Raw genomic sequence first — 23135 nt, forward strand, 5'->3', positions numbered from 1 at the left:
CCTTGAGAAGATAGAGCTGGCTAAAGTGATACATGTCTTGATTATATCCTGTTTGGACTACATGGGTCTGCCTTTGGAAACTTTGGAAATTTCAGTGGGTTCAAAATTCTGCAGCCAGGCTGGGTATGGCTACAGGAATCACGTGACTCCCCTACTGAAACAGCTACACTGCGTATCAGTCCATTTCATGGCAGAATTCAAGTGCTGGTTATGACATTTACAGCCCTAAATGGCTTGGGTCAAGAGTGTATAGAGGCCAGAAGGTATGTTAAGATTGGCAGGGGAGGGCTTTCTCTCAGTCCCACTACCTTTGCAGACATAGTTGGTTGAAGAGTTGGGAGCCTTTTCCATGGCTTCTCCCAGACTGTGGCACTCTCTTCTACAGGAGGTCAGGTTGGTCCCCTCTTTGCTCTCTTTTAGCCAGCAGCTAAAGACACTTTTATTTAGACAGGCTTTTGGTGTGTGGATTTTCCTTATGCAGTGTGTGTGTGAGAGTGTGTAACTGGTGTGCTTTTAAAATGTTTTTAATTTTTCAAAAATGATAAAATGCTACATTTTAACTATTATATTTTAATACTACGATTACTGTATTATTTTAAACTTTTGTAATTACTATTTTAGTTGTATCTTTTTAAAATTATTGTAAGCTGCCTTGAATCCCATTTTAAGAGAAATGTGGGCTATACATCTAATAAATGAATGGGTAAATAAATAAATCAATAACTGCAAAAATTCTCATAAATTTGCTTTACTGATTCATTGGTCACTAAAGCAGAGAATCAAAAAATAAAGATGAAATTACAAACTCCTGTGTACACCGGTATGGTTTAAAACTGGATTATCTGGACCTATTTCAATCAGTTGCAGTCTGATGATAGGTTGGAGATAGTTTTGGTTACCTTGATGGATGTCCTATGCCAGGAACTGGACAGAGGGGATTGTGTCCCTCTTGGCAGTAATCACTAATCAGTACCATTAACTATGGTATCTTTGGGGCTACCTTACTGGGATGGGTATTAAAACACTGTTTTACAGTATTTTTTGGCCTGTTACAGACTGCCAAAATAAAGCTGATTTGGGTCTCTTTGGAGGTATGTTGTTTAAATGATGCATGCATCCTAAGAATCCGGAAGCTGCACCAAAGCTGCACTCCAGTGCTTAGGAATGGAGTGTGGCTTTGGCACGACCTCTGGCACGACCTCTGGACTCTTAGGACCCATGCATCATTGAAATAGCATACCTGCAAAGAGACCCAAAGCAGCTTTATTTTGGCAGTCTGTAAGAGGCCATAGTGTTTTCTATTTGCCACCCTAGCAAATAGTGTATCCCACAGAGCTCCTGTCCCACATTCTGTTTAACATATGCAGAAAATTGCTGGGAGAGATTATCCAAAATTTTGTGATTTAGGGTCATTAGTATGCCAAGGAATAGTGTATATTTTTTCCAACTTATTCCAAGGAAGTTGTGTTGGTTTTAAACTGGTGTGTATTGTCAGTAATGAACTGGCTGTTAGTTAGCAAACTGAAGCTCAATCCACACAAGACATATGTTAGTAGAAAAGCAGATCATAGAATAGGGATCCAGCCTTGCTGGATGGATTAAGCTCCCCCTGAAATCTCAGGTTTGCAGCAGAGGCATTAGCCTGGACTCAGCCTTGCACTGGATGGCCAAGTTTTGGTAGTGGCTAGGATTGTGTTGGTATAGTTCAAAGTAGTGTATCACTGCACCAATTCCTTGGAAATGTCAGCTGAGCACATAGGAGAAAGCCATAAACTACTGTGACACCTCAATTGTAGAATGTTTCCCATTAGAGGTCCAACGTGTGCCAATGCTAGTGTCATTCCAGAACAAATTAGGAACATTATTTCTTTTTTTAAAAAGTAAAGTCTTTGGGGTCTAAACTAATCTTATAAAAACTTGCTCTCATGTACTGTCTTAAATGATCTTCAATTGTGTCAACTGCTTTTATACTGTCTTGTTTTAGCTTGTTTAATATGCTTTTACTCTGTTTTAATTATTGTTTGCAGTTTTAAGTTGATCAAGCTGATGCTCTGACATGCGATCTTTAGATACAAGTCAGAATATAAAAATAATAATAAAATACTAATACTAATGCTACTAATAAATAATATTTTTGTCTACCCCTCCCTCACAAAGTGCTAGTCTTTTTGCTGTATGGGTTAAATGTTAATTTTGTTGACACACTTTCTCCACAAATCAACATACCCTTACTCCATGCTAGATCTCAGCTGTGCCCAAATTCTCTGTTACACTTTTTTCACAGGCACTAAGACTATTCATCTGAAGTTTGCCTTTGAAGAAGATGTCAAATGTCATCGTGCCTTTAATCCATTCATAAATTGCTTTCGCTTTATCAAACTTCTGTCCAATTTATCTTGTTTATATAAATTTATATTCCATTTTACAAAAGAATATCAAAGCAGCGAATTCTGTAACATTACAATATTAAGTGGGGGGACATAACCCTAGATCACACAAAGAGAAAAACCTATGTTATCTCTCAAGGAAAATAGTTTAATCCTATGTAAAAATGTTTTAAATATTTTTCTAAAATTCAAAACTGTAGCCCCTCATTTAATATCCACAACCAATTACTGCCTCCATTTTGGAGTGTATTTATCAAACACTGCTGACTGCTCGTAAAAGGTATGTACAAAAATAAAACAAATCAAGATAGATTTTTTTGTAAATATTTCTTTCTTGGAAGATTCTCTCTTTAAAGGCAGGTTTGGTTTTTCTTACTAGTTGTAAAAGTGAAAGGCTACACTGTGCATCTAACAGCACATTTGCATATTTTCCAAGTGATATTTGGAAAAAGTGATATTTAGAAGACAAAATAACAGGAATACTCTCACACAAAATAACAGGAATACAGAAGAGCAGAGGTAGATGTTACCTTTTAACTGCTAGAATGTTCAGGATTATGGGGCAAATCTTGCTGTTGTTGAGAATCTGGTTGAGCTAGGATATTTCATCATGTTGAGGTATCTTCAGCTCCCATGAAAATCTTGGTTCCAACATGAGACCAAGATATCACACTTTTTAATTAATGTCATTTTCAGTATTTCACACAACATACCATAGCTCAAAACTAGTGCTTTTTCCTTTTCTGAAGCTAAGCACACACACCCAACAAATAAAATAAAATAAAATAAAATAAAATAAAATAAAATAAAATAAAATAAAGCAAGCAAAAAATGATTACAGAAGACATGAACGGCAACTTTTACTAGTGGATGCAACAAGGCAGCAAGTATTAAATGTTTCAATTTCTATATTTTTACTTTTTTATATAAATGTGAACATACCTGTCTAAAAATGTACAAAATCTCCTAGTGACCATACATACATACAGAGATAATAAATTGCTGTCTTGAGGCAACAAGGTTTTTGTTTTCATGGATTTTTAAAAAAAATTATTTGCATATAATTTCTCTCTTACTACTTCAATAATAATAATAATAATAATAATAATAATAATTTTGCATCTGTTGTCTCTTTTATTACACAGTGATAAAGTAAATTAAGATTACTATGCAAGGATTCATCAAGTAAGGACATATGTCTCTACACACATCTGAATCTACTTCTTTGTGTACAAATGTGCTCCTTGGGGTCAATGGCTGATTGGGGAATTCAGTTTTGTATAAGGGAAATGTCTTCCTCTTATGACTCTGTGGAAGTCAGTAAACTGCCTTAAATTCTGGCTATGGGGGAAAGGTAAGATATAAATAAACTGAATAATAAAAATGTTCCCACTCTAGTGTAGTCAAGCTGCTCCAGAAATTTGGACATTTTATTATCTGTCAGGAGAACGATGTGGCTAATTTAGGAGTTTTAGTCTAAATAGCAGATCCGTCCATGGAAGGTTTTTGTAAACAGAGCAAAGCTGATAATTTGGGATTTAACCTATCAAGAGGCAGTGAGCTGCAGACTCCCAATCATGTTAATAAAAGATATCTCTGTAGGTTGTGGAGGGAGAGTGGGCAGTGACAGTGAATTAAAGGTGGCTGAAAAGGACGGGGAAAGTGTTACAGAGAAGGGGATTGCACATTTGTAGGTAGGAACTGAAGTATCAGGAAGAATGACAAAAGCCTGGAGTGAGAGCAAAAGAAAAACAACTCAGAAAAGCAACCAAATTTAAAAAAGGAAAGAAAAAACAAAAACAAACTCCTTGGCTTTTGAAACAAACAAACAAACAAACAAACAAAGCATCTTAAATCCAAACATCAGAAAAAACAAACAAACAGGAGGCCATAAGAGCAGGAAAAGAAAACATGTGGGAATTAGCTATTCCAGGGAAATAGCTGAGGTTCCAACAAGAGGGCAAGATGCAACACTAGACATCAGGGTGAATGCTTTGAGTAAAAGTCATAGACAAGATGAATCACGTAACAGACCTGGCTAAAAGGGCACATACAAAGTCCAGGTCTCCAAAGGCAAGTAAACCTTTGATGAAAAATCAATATTTACTGAAAATGTTATTTTTTGGAGGCCAGAAGAATACTGGGAAAGAATCAGAATTTTAAATTAATCATATACTGTTGCAATGTCATAACACAACTAAAAAGTGTATTACGAGGGGGGGGGGGGTTGCTGCTAATATCTACCACTATATTTGTTATAAACACTTTTTGTCCCAGTAAGGTATAATAGTCATGGCATTTGGAATGATTTCTACTTGGAAAAAGTACTACCTCTTCTGAGCATTTGTTTCTTTTTTTAATTTTTTGTCATATGACTGGAAATTTTGTTTTATTTTTAAGATTTCAAGGAAACATAGTTTCAGAAAGTGCTGCATACAGAGGAAAATGGAAGAAATATAATAACTTTGAATTACTATATGCAAAGATTTTTTTAAAAAATAGTAATCAACTTCAGGCAATATTTGGCTATCAATATTATTATGCTTCAAATAAAGAGATGTAGAAATTTATTAGAAATTTTATAAGTTGTTTACTTTAAAGAATATCCAGTTTTAAAACCTTTGTCATATCAATCAAGTTATTCATTATTTATTACCTGCCTCCTAGTGAGGTTATAGTAAAGAACTAGATGGTATCTCATTTGTAAAGGTACATAAACTTTGTAATAAATGTTTTGTTGGTTGCTTTGAGTTTTTTTGGTTTGGATTCTTTTGGCTAAATCTGCTGACTGAATAAGAAAAGAAGAAGGATGACAAATCTATTCATGCTGCCACAGTATAACTATAAGCAAAATATTGTGGAATTAGTAGCCAAATACTATTTTAAACACTTAAGTTTCTCTATGCAGTTCAAAGAGAGATTGAAATGAGTTGTTTTTGTACGTAAGAGGTAGATTTATGTCATCCCTTCTTGCCTCATATCTTCATCTATTTTACCTTTGACAAAATAATTTGTCATAACTACACCAGCACGTTTTTTGGGTGGAAGCTTTTTCTGTAGTGATCAGATTATAAGAAACAAACTGTTTGAGTTTACGTCCAGTAAATTTGTATTTTCGGACTTGACTGAGGTTGAACTGCACTCTTAATTGAAAGTAGGTAGCCTATTATTTCAATTTGTGTTTGTGGTCTCTGCTAAACTACTGCATATTCTTACATATGTAATCCCTAGCTTTCTATAATGTATGTAGTAGTTAACAATATGCTTTCATTATTACAAAATGTAGCATCTAATTTCTTAAATATTTTATCTGCTATAAACTGCAACAGCCTGTATTTGAAGGCTTCCTAACTACCACAGACAAATGGATGTCATTTTTGTTTTCTAGTAAAAATATACATCTTCCTCAGAAAGAATGAAAACCATCATGGCTCCTTCTATAAGATATGGAGATGAAATAGTATTTAATATTATCTAATGTAAATAGACTCTTTGTTTAAATATGTTGGTAGGCATCTAGAGGACTCAGATCTTCAGGTGTAAACATAATCATAGACCCAATTTAGAAAAGATTATGGATGATCTGCAAGGTTGCAGATGCCTTCCTATCGCCCCTGCAGTTGGGAATTCTAGTTTGTGTCTCCCAACAAGCCAGAATCTTAAGCCATAGTTTGTTGTTGGATTTTGATTTTGACTTCTGGGACAGAGACAAGGCGGCACTCCTGGTTTGCACATGATCAATCATTATGCCTGGAAGTTTTGTAGTTTTTTAAACATTTCTGCTAACAGAAACTCAACAGGAGCAACAAGGAAGCATGTACAGAACAGTGCTTCATCTTGATAAACTAGGCTTTCTCAAGAATGCCTGAACAAGCTCTAACCATTAATACTGTGATACCATGATTCAAAATGACCATTTTCAAAAGTAAATGTTTCCTAAACTCTTAGGAAACAGTGTCTTTTGTGAGACACTGGAATTCAGATTGTTATTTTTTTCAAATGAAAATTGAGTATCCCTTATCTGAAATGCTTGGGACCAGAAATTTTTTGGATTTCCCCCCTCCCCAGTTTTGGAATATTTGCATATACATAATGAAATATCATGGAGAAGAGACCCAAGTCTAAACATGAAGTTAATTTATCTTCTGTATACACCTTTAACATGTTTTATATACAATATTTTTAATAATTTTGTGTATGAAACAAAATTTGTTTACACTGAGTCCCCAGAAAGCAAAGGTCTCACTATCTCAGCCACCCACGTGGACAATTTTAGATTTTTGAGTATTTCAGATTTCTGGATAAGGGATACTCACCCTTTATATATTTGCAGCTTCTAAATCTTCCTTTTGAAATTGATTTACAGTGATCTGTAATTAAACATTGCTTAATGGAAGACATTATTTTTTGGTAACCCCCTCCTGACATTTGAACAAAATTTTCCCTCATGCATCAAGTTATTTCTCAACACTGTTGTCTGGTATATGACATAATGTCTTAGAAATATTCTTGTTTCTCTGTTCTTAATTATATGCAAATTGCAAATACGCTTTCCTGGAATGCATGAGGAAGTGATGAACTTGTAGAAAATTAGCATAAGAAGAGCCTTGCTATATTAGCACAAAAGCATTAGAATTCACCCTAATTCCAAAATGACCAAACAGATATCTTTCTGCAAGCCCACAAGTGAGACATGAGTTTTCTCTGGAACTGGAATCTAGTAGTATACTGCAGTTAGCATGTGACTAGTAGTCCTCAATAGCCATCTTCCGGTTTATCTAATCCCTTTGTTATTTTGGCACTTGTACACCACTCCATAACCAGATTTATAGAGGTAGCTTATACTGAAGAGTTAAAATATTTTTGTCTCTTCGATCTACTGGGTGTTCCCTAGGTGTCATACTATACAGCTTCTCTCTGTCCATTTTATCTACATGATACATTATTATATAAATATCCATCATGCTCCTCCATTCTCACCTTTTCTATTTAAAAATGTCCCCAAACTCTGCAGACAGATATCAGATAACAGGCAGAAACCATATTGAAAATTTATTTTTATTCAAATCTACATTCTCTGTCAAGGGAAATGGTTAAATACGTATAAGAGCAGATGATATTGCTCAGAGGAAGGAAAATAATAATAATAAAACTTTTATTTCTACCCCGGTTTTTGTAAAAACAATCTCTATAGCCATAATTCCCAAAAATGAAGTAGTTAACCACAAAGTGGGATCAACTGAGAGCTGTTGTGTTTGTCTCCTTAGTTTAAGATGTTAGAGACTAATATTTTATAAATGACAATGCTTGCAATCATGTATATATGTGATTAGTTTGTTTGAACTGAATGAAACTATTTAAAAGGTCATGATTTATTAATGAAATTAATCAAAATAAAAGATCCAACTAGATGGCTTCAGTATTTATTTTGTATACAGATTTATAAAACATATTAGAGAACTCAAACTATTTAAAAAGAAAATGACAGAAAATTTATCTTATTGATGAATATTTGTCTTGACATTTAAAAACTAATTTACAAAATGGATAAGATATTAAATTTTGAAGTAAAAATATCGTTTATAATTAAGCGAAGTAATTGTGAGCCTTAACAGAAAACTGAAACATTTTAACAAGCAGCTGGGCTATACAGAGACACTGTTTACAAATTATATATCACTAAAATCCTTTAAAAGAGGTATACCAGTTTTTCCATCTTAGGTTCTTACCCATTTCCTTACCATTTCACTAACAGACAGCAAAACACAAAAAGACAATGCATATTTTAAATACACATATATATTATATTTAAAGGCTGACTGAAAGCAAAAATAATGCTGTATAATGTTACTTTAACACTGTATTAAAGATGAAAAATAGATTTAAAGGGTTTTGATCATAAATTCCAATCTGTGCATGGCATATTTAGTGTGTTAAGAGAGGTCTTACAGTTTTGGAAGGCTTGTTTCTGACTTAGTTCTAAGCTATCTTGTCTAATCTAATCTAAGCCCTCCCTTCAGCCACCATCTTGAGAGAGAGAGAGGCAGGCTAGCTCCACCAGGCCTGCCTGGAAGAAGACAAGCCCTCCCTTCACTTCCCTTTAACTGTCACCTTTAATATTGTATTGTATTGCAATTTTTACTGTACACCGCTATGATCATTGTGGAATAGCGGTCTATAAATAAAACGTATTATTATTATTATTATTATTATTCTGTAAAATAATGTTGATATTGAAAAGAGTTCCCTTTTCATCTATTACATTCATAGAATCATAGAACTGTAGAATCATAGAGTTGGAAGAGATCGCAAGGGCTTTCCAGTCCAACCCTCCTGCCATGCAGGAAATCTCAATCAAAGCATCTCCGACAGATGACAATCCAGTCTCTGAAGACCTCCAAGGAAGGAGACTCCACTACACTCAGAGTGAGTGTGTTCCACTGTTGAACAGCCCTTACTGTCAGGAAGTTCCTCCTAATATTGAGCTGGAATCTCTTTTCCTATACCTTGCATCCATTGTTCTGGGTCCTAGTCTCTGGAGCAGCAGAAAACAAGCTTGCTCCCTCCTCAATATGACATCCCTTCAAACATTTAAACAGGGCTATCATATCACCTCTTAACCTTCTCTTCTCCAGGCTAAACATCCCCAGCTCCCTAAGTCTTTCCTCATAGAGCATGGTTTCCAGACCCTTCACCATTTTAGTCACCCTCCTTTGGACACGCTCCAGTTTCTCAATATCTTTTTTGAATTGTGGTGCCCAGAACTGGACACAATATTCCAGGTGGGGCCTGAGCAAAGCAGAATAGAGTGAAACTATTACTTCCCTTGATCTAGACACTATACTTTTATTGATGCAACCTAAAATTGTATTGGCCTTTTTAGCTGCTGCATCGCACTGTTAACTGATATTCAACTTGTGGTCTTCAACTTGCAAAGACTGCAAGAATTATAGAAATACTACCAACCTCAAGATTTTATGCCTTCCTCATTCTGCATTGTCTTTAAATGTCCCATACTGCCTAACCTCGCAGAATTTGAGAACTGCTGATTTATTGGGTAAGATACAAGACTTATTCAATTAGCAGAGTGTTTTTGATCTGGATAAGTTCAGGCTTTGAGTAGCTTATTTTATTTTGAAGAAAATATTGAGTAAATGTTTGGAAATACACACATACTTACACTTTTACCTGGGAGATATGTATACACATTGAAAAATGATCTTGTATAGCCCTGTAGGTGGGACATGTACAATGCATTTACTAAGCAAGAATATTGTTTAGGAAACCTTGGAGGCGGTGAAATTATTCATAAGACTATGTTAGACTATTTTGTTCATACTGGCTGGGCAATGTAAAGTTCTTAAAATCAGTACCTGATACAACCATTCAAACAAGTAGTTCTTTCTGGAGGTTTTCAAGCTGCTGAAGTCAGGAAATAATTTCACAGTTTGGCAGTTGAAGAATATCCTCAAAATCCCCATAGACAGAGGAACTGTCTTATTAGATATGCTAATAAGAGTCTAACATTATAGCAAAACCTATTCAATATGAGTGATACACTTGTTAATCCCTTAGGGCTACTATGAAATAACTTTTATACAAAACCATCTTATTCCTTTCTCAACCAAAACTCACTTGTTTGATCCGGTCTGGATTGACGGTTGTCTGAGGCTGTAGAATGCTAACTGGTTCTGTCTTGGCCACATTTTGAGGCATTTCCCGAATCTTTTCAGCAATGAAGCCATGCACTGCATTTAGTGCTTCCACTGTTCCCTGGATCAAACACACCCGCTCTGTCGTACCTTCAGAAACAAAAAAAAAAGCTTATTTTGTTGTTTTGTTTTTAAAAATACTCAAGGCCATCAATATATTGGTTCAGATGTAATACTACCATGTTAGTCATACATCCAAAAACTGTATCTGCATTATATAAACATAATTCGCATAGTTCCACAGTTCAGTATTTCTTGGTGCAATGGCCCCAGTAGCTATATGTGTTGATATCTTTGAAAGCTTCTTAAGAACACAAAGAAATATTTCCTTAAGGATTTAGGAACTGCTATGTGTCCTTTATTGGGAAAAAGGTAGAATATAATTAAAATAAATAAATAAAATACGCTCATCATACTTTTCTGCTATCTGTCATTTCTCATCTGCAAATAAAACAGAGGTGCTTACTTCATATTTAACTATCATTTATTTTAAACAAATAAATGCCTTAGAAATAGTATTAACTATTCCACCAATATTTTATTATTATTATTATACTTTATTTATATAGCACTGTAGATTTACACAGCTTAATACATTTTGCAGAAATGGTACCGTACTTCTAGATTTTAAAAGAGAAGGCAACATGTAAAGGATGAAAACTAAAATTGATCCATTCTATGATAATGAAAAATCCAGGTCCATATGGGAGGACATTCAGGCATCTAATGGGGAAGTTTCACTGCCAGAAAAGTATCCCTGGACCAAAACACCCAAACATGTATATATTGTCCTGCTCCTGCTAAATGATGTTACTAACACCCAGAGTGAAAGAAAGGGGAGAACAACAGACATGAAATTACTGATGAGAATTTAATATCAACCTTTGATCAATATATTAAGCTAAACTAATTTAAAATCTGTAAGAAACATACCACAAGAATGCATGCTGCAATTTCTCCTGTCTTTCAAGTTTATACAGGCAGTTACACATTTGCACAATGCATGTGTCACAAAAATTCTCCCCACTCCCATATATTTGCAAACAATCTGTATAATATTAAAACAGCTTTAGATTTTGCAGTATGCCATCTAACCAGAAATCATAAAAATGACTAGAAGTTTTGTATTTCACATGTTCGTACGAATACTAACAGCATTCTGTTCAAAAGTGTTAATTATGAGTTTGCAAATACAGACTATATCCAGTGCTGTTAATGGGCTTTCTAATACAGACTACATATTAATACCTTGAACAGTATGGTGGGAGGGGGGTGTCTAATATAAAATATTAACAAGACAGTAGGAATGATATTGTGATGGTGGTGGTGTGCCTTCAAGTAATTTCTCATTTATAATGACCCTAAGATGAAACTATAATGGAGTTTTTAAGGCAAGATTTGTTTTAAGGGTGTTTACTCTTTCCTTCCTCCAAAACTGAGAGAGTGTGACTTGCCCAAGGTGACCCAGGGGCTTTCCATGGCTGCCCGGGGATTCAAACCCTGGTTTCCAAAGTAAGAGTCCACTACACCAACAACAATACTGAAGTACCATTTCTTTATTTAGTTATTCTAAAACATTTTCATTCCACTTTTTTCCTGGAAAAGTTTTCACAGCATTTTTTCAGATGGATTTTAAAAAGAGAGAGACTCTGCCCTCTTATACAATAAAAAAAGGCAAAGAGAGAAATTAATTGCACATGTTTAAAAAAAAGGAAGTTGAAGAGGCTGTTTTCTGCCATAAAGTCTCATCTGGTGTTGTGAGAATAACACCAAGACCATATCATTTCTTTAAATGCACAGGTATTCTGATGTTAACTGTTTCCTGTTAATGGACAAGAACTACAAAGAAGAAATAACAGCATTCCTTGGTGCAATATTATGTCATTTTAAAAATCACAAAGTACATTTCCTAAAATCCCAGCATACATAGTAAAAGAAAATATTTTCAGGGAATGCAATTTACAAGATGATTTCATCAAGACAGACTTAAAATACAGATTTTTTTGGCCTTTAATTGCAGTATGTTGTACAGTAGTTCTTCCAAATTTGCGGGAGATACGTTCCGTGTTCCCCCCCCCCCCAAATCCAAAATTTTGCAAATATTCAAGTCCCACTGTCCCCAATGGTGTCATTGGACACAATGGAACTCAACTGTTGGTAAAATCCCTTCCCCCCCCTTCCCTCCCTTACTGGCATCTTCCCCCTGGTGCTGGGGACTTTAATCGGAGCCCGGGCTGCAGGGGCTTGTAATCAGCCCTGGCAGCCATCAGGACTCTCTTTCCCAGCAGCGCTTGCAGCCCGGCATGTGTACACCCCGCCCCCTCCACCACATCCAATGGGTGCACCCAGGCTTCCATTAAAGCCCTTAGTGCCAGGGGGAAGATTCTATTAAGGGAGGGAGCCGTGGCCTTGGCCTTTTGAATGACCAAAACCACAAGTGCCAAGACCGCACATCTGGAGGGACCACTGTATATTCCAGCAAAGCTGTGATATATCTGAGAAGCACACCAACATTTGTATGAGTACCACAGCTAAATATTAAGTGTTTTCTGTCTACTCAACAAGCTTCCTAATGAAGAATACAGAATAATAAAATCTGGTCTTTATGTATTTGTTGAAATAAAAATTTACTTTTTAATTTAAAAATAAACAGTTTGGAAAAATGTTGAGAAAAGCCTTCTTGATTAAACAATGAATAAATTATAGAACATGTTCCTGAAATTTGTTATCATATCCCATAATAAATTAAAATAAATGAAATATATATATATACAGCATTTCTATGTCTGTTTCAAGAGATTGCAATGCTACTGCAGAAGATATCTGGCAAAAAGCCTGACTATTGAAGTACAAATTAACTTGATCTATGGATGCAATTTCCTCTCGCTTCCTTTTTCTCCCCTTAGCTTTACCATCTCCAAGCTCTTTTGTGTGGAACTCCTGTGGTTCCTGCGTTAAGCGATCTAGTTCTAAACAAGTGCACCAGGGAGTCTTTACAATGAAGTATTAATTGTCTACTATATGATAGGAAGTAAATGTGGATTGATCAATGTAGCTAATGCAAGTGTTCTTGTCTAGGTCAGCAGACAAAACATTTATACAAAACACAGATCAGCTTACATAGAAGATCCTGGAGCCTGACACAGAAAGCACTTAAAGGGATGAACACTATCGAAATAATGGCAAGGAAAGGAGTCAGAGCCAAAAAGAAATTTCATTAAGCTCAGATTCAAGTGACAAGTATTCTGCACACTGGACTCTTTAGAAGTCGTAGATTAATATACTTCATATGACATCATGCTAGACAGCATTTTCAGCCTGTTTTTACTCTGTTTTTAAAAAGACATCAAATTGTACCATAGCTTTAAAAATTAAAAGCAATATAAATGTTTTTACCAGCTACCTAATATAAATGGAAAACACACTTTTGGAAACAGATTAAACTATGGGAAGATCCAGATCACAGCAATCTTTGAGTATTGGGCATACAGGTGCTGCCTTCCCACAAAACAAAATGTGATGCTATTCAAGCTATTTTTTCTCCTCAAAAATCCTGTGTGAATGAGTGAGTGATCTTGTGTGTGTGTTTACACAGGGAAATCTTTCACACAGAACCTATATATGGTTTACACCTTACATCTTGAATGCACATGCTTCTTCATTGTATGAAGACTGTCACTGCCTAAGTAAAAGTCCAAACCGGTCTTACATTTAGGTAGATGCTATAACAAGAAAACAGGATTCTCCAAGCTCCATCTCAAGTTTATTCTGAATTATTGAATTATTCACTGAACTCCTCTTACATAATGTAGTAGGCCCTCAGTATACGCGGGTGATCCATTCAGGACTCCCTGCTTATAACAAAATCTGCGGATGGTCAAGTCCCATTGCCCTTAATTATGGTGCGGCCATGTGGCCGCACCAGCATTGATAATGGGACCAAAGTCTCACAACTCCCCTCTCCCCTCCCTCCCTCCCTCCTTTCCTTCTTCCTTCCTTCCTTCCCTCCCTTCCTTCTTTCCTTTATTCTTCCTCCCTCCCTCCCTCCCTCCCTCCTTCCTTCCCCCTCTCCTTCTCTCCCTGCTTACCTGCTTCCTCCGAGCCTTCTGCCCTGGCTTGGCTGTGGGAGTGGAGTCTGCCGGGCCGGGAGCAAGGCCAAGGCTTGAGTTTTGGAGTCCCAGGCCCAGCTGCCAGAACAGAGCCTCTGGACTGCGAAATTCAAGCTTGGCTCTTTCTGGCTCTGGCTCCTTTAGAACCCTGTTGGCCAGGGTTTGGATTTCGGAGCCCAGAGCCTCTGTCCTGGCTCCTTCTGGCCAGCAAGGTTCCAGGGGAGCCAGTGCCAGAGCCAGGTTTTCGGAGCCCCAGGTGCAGCAGCCAGGACAGAGGCTCTGGGCTCTGAAACCCAAGCCTGGTCTCTGGCACTGGCTCCCTCTGGCAATGAGGTTCCAAGGATGGAAGGAGGAAGGGAGGAAGAACAGAGGGAAAGAGGAAGGGAGGGAAGGAGAGAGGAAGGAAGGGAGGGAGGATGAAGAACAGAATAAAGGAGGAAGGGAGGAAGAATGGAGGGAACGAGGAAGGGAGGGAAGGTGAGGGGAAGGAAGGAAGAAGGGAGGAAGAAGGGAGGGAGGGACTTTTGTCCCCAATGGCGGCGTGAGTGCAACCCGTCATTGGGGGCTATATTGGCCTATATTGGCTTGCCATCTGTGGATGCTCAAATCCACATATGGCAAATCCGCGAATAAGGAGGGCCCACTGTACCTCTTAGCATCTTCCACCATTTCCAACTTAAACTGTTTTGAAATAAGTATCAAAATATATCTTAACAACTGTGGGTAAGTGTGCCTTTGAACAGAAGACTGTTCCAAGATAAAACTACAGTTGGTCCTCTGTACGCACAGATTCTTTACTCACTGATTTAACTATCCACAGCTTGAAAATATTTTTTAGAACAACCCAAAAAACAAACCTTGATTTTTCCATTTTTTTAAAATAAGGGATACCATTTTACTATGCCATAGTATTAAATGAGACTTGAGCATTCATGGATTTTTGTATTCACAGGGGGTCCTGGAAGCAAACCCCAGTGGATAACAAAGGGCCTACTGTATGAATATTTCTAATTATAGTTGATAGAACTAGAAAGGAATGACCTTGACCCAAGGCTAGGCCTTGCAATTGCTGGTATCATGTGGCTACTATGTAGATGTTTTAAAAAGAAAAGTGGAATGGGGACATATACCATGAAACAAACAATAATGTGGGTAGAATTCAAAGACATAGCCACATTAGTCTGAAAAAGCAGTATCCTAAAGGATCTTGTAGCACCTTTGAGGCTAACTGAAAGAGAGAAGAGAGAAATTCTACTGACATTTTCACACACAGCCTGCTTATATAGATCTGTCTCTCAACTTCCACGCCATCCCATGTGTGTGAGGAAGTAGAGTCAAGTCTATGAAAGCTCATGCTACCAACTTTTCTTTCAGTTAGTCTCAAACAAGATAACATACATAAAGATGTTTAAAATACCAATTTGGAAATCAAAATAAATACACTCGTCCCTCCAGATCTGCAGCTTTGACTTTTGCAGATTTGATTATTCACAGATTTTATATGTTCTCTCTAGGAATATCTAAGTCCTCCAGCGCAACTCTATGATCAACTTTCACCAAAGGTTGCACTGAAGGACCTAGAGATTCCTAGAGAGAACACTCCATTAGGCATTTGTAGCTCCACCAGCACATTACTATGGTCAATGTCTGGCAAATGTTGACCACAGAATTGCACTGGAGGACTGAGAGATTCCTAGAGAGGTGTTGTCTCAGGTAAAAACTTAGTGTTTTTGTTATTTGCAGTTTTTCCACAGTCCCAGGGGAACCTGTGTCCCTGACCCCAGCAAATGGGGAGGGACGAGTATGTCCACTTTATGAAATATGATCAAATTTGAATATGGAAGGTCTCAGAGACTGATTCTAAAGCTGATGGGTGTTCTCCCCCCCCCCCCAACTCCACATATCTCACCAAACCATTTGTTTTCCCAGGTTTTGGTGAGGGGTGCTCTGTAGATCAGACTTTTCACAATTTTCAATTATTTCTCATTTTGGTGATTAATCATCTGATTCTGTGGTTACACTGGTTATTGTTATTGAAAGGACTGACCACTAATTTATCTGGATGCTCCTCTGTCCAGTGAGGCTAAGGATGAGAAGGTATTTGCAGAAGTGTTCTCCCTTCTTTGTTTGATTTATGCACATTTGAAATTGTACAACCTCAGTGCTCATGTATGTTTTCAACTGACCAGAGTAAATATGGTATCACCATTAATAAACACATACATAACAGCTGACAAATGAAATTAAAAAATCCAGAGCAACCCCTGTTTTCATAACAATATATTAAGGTTTTACATACTATGAATGAAATCTTTGTTCCTCATATAAAGATCTTCAGCATGCCTTTTATAGGGCCCGTAGAGACAGGCCAAAATAAAGCTGCTTCGGATCACTTTGGAGGTATGCTTTTTAAATGACACACACATCTTAAGAGGTCAGAAGTGGCACTAAAGATGTGCTCTGGTCCTTAAGACGCATGCATCATTTAAACAGCATACTTCCAAAGTGACCCAAAGCAGCTTTATTTTGGCCTGTCTGTACAGGCCCATAGTTTCAAATTATTTTTTTCTACAAATGATTCTGGTAGATCTCTCTATTTAATGTGGGTAGCATATCTAACACCAGCCCGTAGGAATATGGACTTTGCTACCATATGCAACAGCTCCCACCCTATTTACGTATATGCAAGATAGTTTTTTTTTTTTTTTTTTTTTTTTTTTTTGTTTATGAGGAAAGAGAGGTGCATATTTTTTCAGTTGTACGAGGGGGAGGGTAGAGAGGTCTACGCCATACATAAAGAAGAAAGAGGATGAAATGGTTGCATTTTAAACTCCTGTACATATACTGAATCTTCAAATTAGGTATCATAATCCTACAAACACATCTAATGGTTTGTGTCAGACAATGCAGTGATATATAGAGAAAGTTGCACATAGGGAAGGCTGTCAGTTATATGACCAATGTGTGCAACATAATAAATCTATGAATTAAAGTTGGCAATTTTTGTCACTTTAAAAGCTTTTAGCTTCCATTAGTGTCTCAAGTAAACTGCCAAGCTATTTACTATTTTGAGCAGTAAAAAAGGCATGGCTTCAAAGTTACATGAATTGCCAAAGTATCCATTCATTTCAATAAAATACTTTTGAAACTCTTACTAAATATGGTTCAGAATCTAAAACTATAGCAATTAAATAAAGGATATTCCACTATACTCAGACCGTTTGCAATCCTATATATTCATCTGACAGTAGGTCCCACTGACTTCTCAACAAATATATGACTGTGTTGTCTTTTGGGTTAAATAATTTATAATTTCAGTCATGCATGCAGAGCAGATGGGGTTGGATTGGTATTATGACTGGTTAATATCACTGTGTTTGTCTAGAGTGTATGTAGAAAAGGTGGAAAGGTGGAAAGAGGCAACAAGGGGATCAGCTATTTTGGATCTGATCCTAACCAAAAGGGATGACCTAGTTAATGGAGTGCAAGTGGTGGGATCCTTAGGTGGGAGTCATCATGTACTTCTGGAGTTTGCTATACAATGGAAAGGAGAAGACAGGCATAGTCAGACACGCATTCTAGACTTTAGGAAAGCTGATTTTAGTAAACTTAGAGAAATACTGGGAGTTATCCAATGGTCAGGAATACTAAAAACGAAGGGAGTTGAAGGGAGTTCAAGACGGATGGGAGTTTCTCAAAAGAGAGATAGTGAAGACACAATTTCAAACAGTTCCAGTGAGGAAGAAAAATGGGAGATGTCTCAAGAAACCAAGATGGATGACTAAGGAACTTTCAACTGAGCTAAGTTTTAAACGGAACATGTATAAGAAATGGAAAAATTGGGAAATCACCAAAGGGGAATTCAAACAAATAGCTAGTAAAGCCAGAAAAGCTAAAGCGCAGAATGAACTCAGGCTTGCTAGAGAGGTTAAGAAGAACAAAAGCAGCAAAAGGAAGAAGAAGGAAATGGTAGGACCACTGTGTGGAAAAGATGGCAAAATGCTAACAGGGGACAGAGAAAAGGAAGAATTACTCAACACCTTCTTTGCTTCAGTCTTCTGAGAAAAGGCAAAGGGTGCTCAACCTCAGGATAATGGAGCAGAGGACAGAATAGGCAGATTCCAGCATAGAATAAGGAGATAGTACAGGAATACCTGGTTAATCTAAATGAATATAAGCCTCCAGGATCAGATGAACTAATGTAATATCAGAGCTTGGACAAGTCATATGTGGGGGATCCAATAGCACTCACTATGGGTCTGAGTGGAATGGAATCCTTCTGGATCTTGGGAAGTCCATATAGTCTTGGTGAGCGAGCCTCACATTTGCACAAACTTTGTCTTGTGGATGGCTGAATTGAGGAGTTTTTGATCAGGGTGTTCATTTTTCTGGTGATTTTGCTGGTTGGGTCTTGTTTCAGCTTTTTGTATATTGTAGGATCCAGGAGTTCCTTGATTTTTTGTTCGTATTGTTCTGTATCCATGTTTACTGTGGCATTGCCTTTGTCTGCTGGGAGAATGATGATTTCTGGATCCGAATTGAGGTCCTTGGTGGCTTTTCTTTCTTTTTTGGTTATGTTGCTGAGTGGTGGTTTTGCCTTGCGCAGAATCCTTGCTATTTCCCCTCTTATCTCTTCTGCTTCTTCCTCTAGGAGATGGTGGAGGGCGGATTCAACCCAGAGGAATGAAGACAAGCAGCCACCCAAAGGGAAGATATTTTTACCATACATCAAAGGAGTCACAGGCAGAACAGGCAAAGTGGTGAGGAAGCACAACCTTCAAATGGTTTACAAACTGACAAAGAAAATCCAGCAAATGCTTCGCTCAGCCAAAGACCAAAGAGACCCTCTCACAGCCGCAGGAATTTACCACATATCATGCAGCTGCAGACAAGTCTACATAGGGACCACCAAATGCAGTGTGCAAACAAGAATCAAGGAACACGAGAGACATTGGAGACTGGGCCATCCAGAAAAATCAGCAGCAGCAGAACATGCCACAAACCATCCTGGGCATAAAATACTACTTGAAAACACTGAAATTCTGGACCATGCCAACCACTACCATGTCAGAATGCACAGGGAAGCCTTTGAAATCCACAAACACCTGGACAATTTCAACAGAAAAGATGAAACCCTTAAAGTAAACAAGGTTTGGCTACCAGTCTTGAAAAATCGCAAGATAAAGACTCAACAAATGCAAATGAGAAATCTCCCAGCAGACAATAAGAACAATCTAGCTGACACTAATACTCTTCTGCAGACCCTCCCACCCTGAGGCCTGCCATTAGCAACAAAACAATACACATGCAAATCACTCCTGCCTTTCCAGGTCACACAATATATATAACCAAGTCCTTTTCAGGCATGCATTCTCTGAAGATGCCAGCCACAGATGCTGGCAAAACGTCAGGAAGAAACTCCTCTAGAACATGGCCACATAGCCCATAACCCATAAAAAACGATCTTTATCAATTACTTGGATGACAGAAATGGGGGGGCATACTTATCAAAATTGCAGATGACACCAAACTAGGAGGAGTAGCTAATACCCCATAGGACAGGATCAAAATTCAAACTGACCTTAATAGATTAGAAAGCTGGGCCAAAGCTAACGAAATGAACTTCAACAGGGAGAAATGTAAGGTACTGCACTTAGGGCGGAAAAATGAAATGCACAGATATAGGATGGGGGACACCTGGCTGAACAAGACTACATGTGAAAGGGATCTAGGAGTCCAAGTAGACCACAAATTGAACATGAGTTAACAGTGCGATGTGGTAGCTAAACAGGCCAATGCAATTTTAGGCTGCGTCAATAAAAGTATAGTGTCTAGATCAAGGAAAGTAATAGTGCCACTATATTCTGCTTTGGTTAGACCCCACCTGGAATATTGTGTCCAGTTCTGGGCACCACAATTAAAAAAGGATGTTGATAAACTAGAGTAGAGCGTGTCCAAAGAAGGGCGACTAAAATGGTGAAGGGTCTGGAAACCATGCTCTATGAGGAAAGACAGGGAGCTGGGGATGTTTAGCCTAGAGAAGAAAAGGTTAAGAGGTGATATGATAGCCCTGTTTAAATACTTGAAGGGATGTCATATTGAGGAAGGAGCAAGCTTGTTTTCTGCTGCTCCAGAGACTAGGACCTGGAGCAATGGATGCAAGCTATAGGAAAAGAGATTTCACCTCAACATTAAGAGGAACTTCCTGACAGTAAGGGCTGTTCGACAGTGGAACAAACTCCCTCCAAGTGTAGTGGAATATCCTTCCTTAGAGGTTTTTAAACCTTTGTTGCCTAGCTGAATGACCTATGCTGGAAACTTAACAAGTCCCTTTTGATTCTGCTGGACCTCTCAGCAGCTTTTGATATCATCAATCATGGTATCCTACTGGGCTGTCTTGTTGGGATGGGACCTGGGTGCAGTGCTTTGCTCCTGTTGAAAATCTTAGCCATTGATATGTGGGGCTCCTCTGGGCTCAGTTCTATCTTCCATGGTATTTAACATATACATGAAACTGCTGGGAGAGGTTTTTCAAAGTTTTGGAATTCAATGGCATCAGAATGTGGATAACACCCAGTTCTATTATTCCTTTCCATTTCAATCCAAGGAAGCTGTTTTGGTTCTAAATCACAGTCGTAGACAGAGCTGTTCCCAGTCAGTTGAAAATAAGATATGGGAATAAGGATTCAGCCTTATGCTGGATCTGCTTACACTCCATCTGAAGATACAGGTCTGCAGCTTGGGTGTGCTTCTGGATTCAACTCAGAGCCTGGAGGTTCAGGTCTTGAGAGTGGCCCAGTCCTCTGCTATACTATGAGACATATTAATTTTGCAATATACATTTAAAGGAAAAAGGAGAACACCCTCTTTTAAAAATCGAAATGTCTCCAAATGCTCCCTGTATTCCAGCTTTATAACTACAGCTCACATATTCATGTCAACAAATCTTTTTAAATGGAAAAAACCCTAGAAAGATATGCACATGGATATTATGAAGTATTTTATAAAATACTTGTTAATAACAATGATCAGACCTTTACAGAACACACAAAAACATTTCTGCTTATATGTTTCAAAATCAATGGACACCATGAAACACAATTGATCTTTAAGATATTGAAAAGTCATTACAGCAGGATTAAGTTAGCCCCAAAATGAGAATAGTCAAACAGTTTGTAAGTGAGATTGGACATAAGAATGTTGAAAACAGATACAGAAAGTGACAATATGGAGTAAGCAAAACTATAGTCAGAATTATGTTAGTACATCATCCTGCTCTAACAATCTATTAATACTAGCACAGAACATTTGTTCAGGGTTGTATGGCAAACAGGGAAAGGCAGAGAAAGCCTCATCTGTAGTTTGAACTAGAATCCCTCAGCAATGGATTGAACAATTGTTTCCTGACATGCTACACAAACTTCAACACTATCTGACCCTTTCCTCATGGGGATGCCCTACATTAATCTATTCCCCTCACCACAGGCTAGTCACATTGCAAAACTGGATCTGCCATGTCATCTCCATGCACAAAGACCAATTTCCTATGTCTTTGTGCACTAACAACCATTGTTAAAAATTGGACCTGAAACTTCATTTCCATACACAAAGGACTTGCAATTTGTATTGACATCCTCACATACCAACGGCATATATATGTCTGTACCTGGCTTCCACTCCACCAAATGCATCTAAGGAAGTAGACTGAAATCTACGAAAGCTCATGCTGCCAATTTCTTTCTTTCAGTTAGTCTCAAAGGTGCTACAAGATCTCTCTACGTACTGTCTAATTAGTGTTTGTCTTCTAGGTAAAGTGTTTGTCTTCCTTCAAGCTAAAGGTGCTCTGGAACAGTTGCCTTGGAAAATTTACTTTCAGTTTCAAACTCTCAACTGACAGCCAGGAGTGGTGCAAACAGACTGCTGAGGAGTTTCCACCTTTGCCTGAGGATGATTAAAACAAAAAGCAAAAAACACACGCTTTCTCTGCCTTCCCGCTGCTGCAGCAGCACCCTTTTTAGTCATCCCCCTGCCATGGTACTGCCTATGTTGGCATAGTAACATCAGCCAACAAAGTCTTGTTCTCTGTCTTTGCTCCACTGAGTTGTTACCATGACATTTAAGGAAATGCCACCTAGAAATAGAAATTGATAAATAAAATGTTAGGGGTAGAAAACAGCATTTCAGAGACATCAGTATATGAACAACCTGTGTAATAAACAAAAACAGCCAATATATTAAAAAAAACCCTGCTTGAAATTCTTATAATTTATATAGCATGGGTTTAATATCATAGTTTATGAATTTATCATAGCAGAGTAATATATACAATTTATCATAATTGGTTATCTGCTGGTGCACCACCATTTAGAATCAGGCCATAAATATATTTCCCAATAATCTAAAGGAAAAAAAAGTTTAAAAGTTAGTAACACTGAAATAATCAACATATTTTCTTTTAAATTAAAATTAAGCATAGCTTGTATTCAGAGGTACCGTTCTGTGGTTCAAAGGCTTCTGTGGGATAAAGGACTTTTCCTGATTTAGTGCCCAGTCTTTGTTTTTGTTTTCCCCCAGAGAGGAAAAAAACTTTCAAAATCCAACAGTACATCTCAATACATCTCAGTGAAGGCACTAGCATAAGATGCTTTGTTCAGTTATATCCCTTTTTTGAAGCCTTTCAATAATTGTACCACAGCAGTTTACAACCAGGATCAAATTTCTTCACTGGCATATCTCTGAATCCAATCCTAAATCATCATCGTCATCATTTTCATTTCCAAAAAAACCTTTAAAAATATGATATAAATAATTATACAATTCAGTCTTTTTATTCTAGTGTTTAATACTATATAGTTGTCCAATAATAATTCCTTAAACCTTTCTGCACATTCAGTTTCTACCATGTCAGAGTAACTTTTGAACTGTAG

The 23135-nt window shown here is 37.5% G+C and overlaps 1 protein-coding gene across 4 annotated transcripts in view; it reads right to left on the bottom strand.

Annotated features, from left to right (window-relative positions):
* The window catches only part of LOC149314875 (RNA-binding protein Nova-1), a 177106-nt gene that overhangs the window by 40963 nt on the left and 113008 nt on the right, over positions 1–23135 (bottom strand). For all 4 annotated transcript variants that reach the window (XM_089522043.1, XM_089522042.1, XM_089522044.1 and 1 more), the window contains exon 3: positions 10023–10189. In XM_089522043.1, the coding sequence (XP_089378169.1) occupies positions 10023–10189 (167 nt within the window). The remainder of the gene's footprint in view (positions 1–10022; positions 10190–23135) is intronic.

The sequence above is a fragment of the Sceloporus occidentalis genome, unplaced genomic scaffold, assembly GCF_023333645.1.
Source record: "Sceloporus occidentalis isolate IW3139 unplaced genomic scaffold, rSceOcc1.0.p SCAF_4, whole genome shotgun sequence".
NCBI lineage: Eukaryota > Metazoa > Chordata > Lepidosauria > Squamata > Phrynosomatidae > Sceloporus > Sceloporus occidentalis.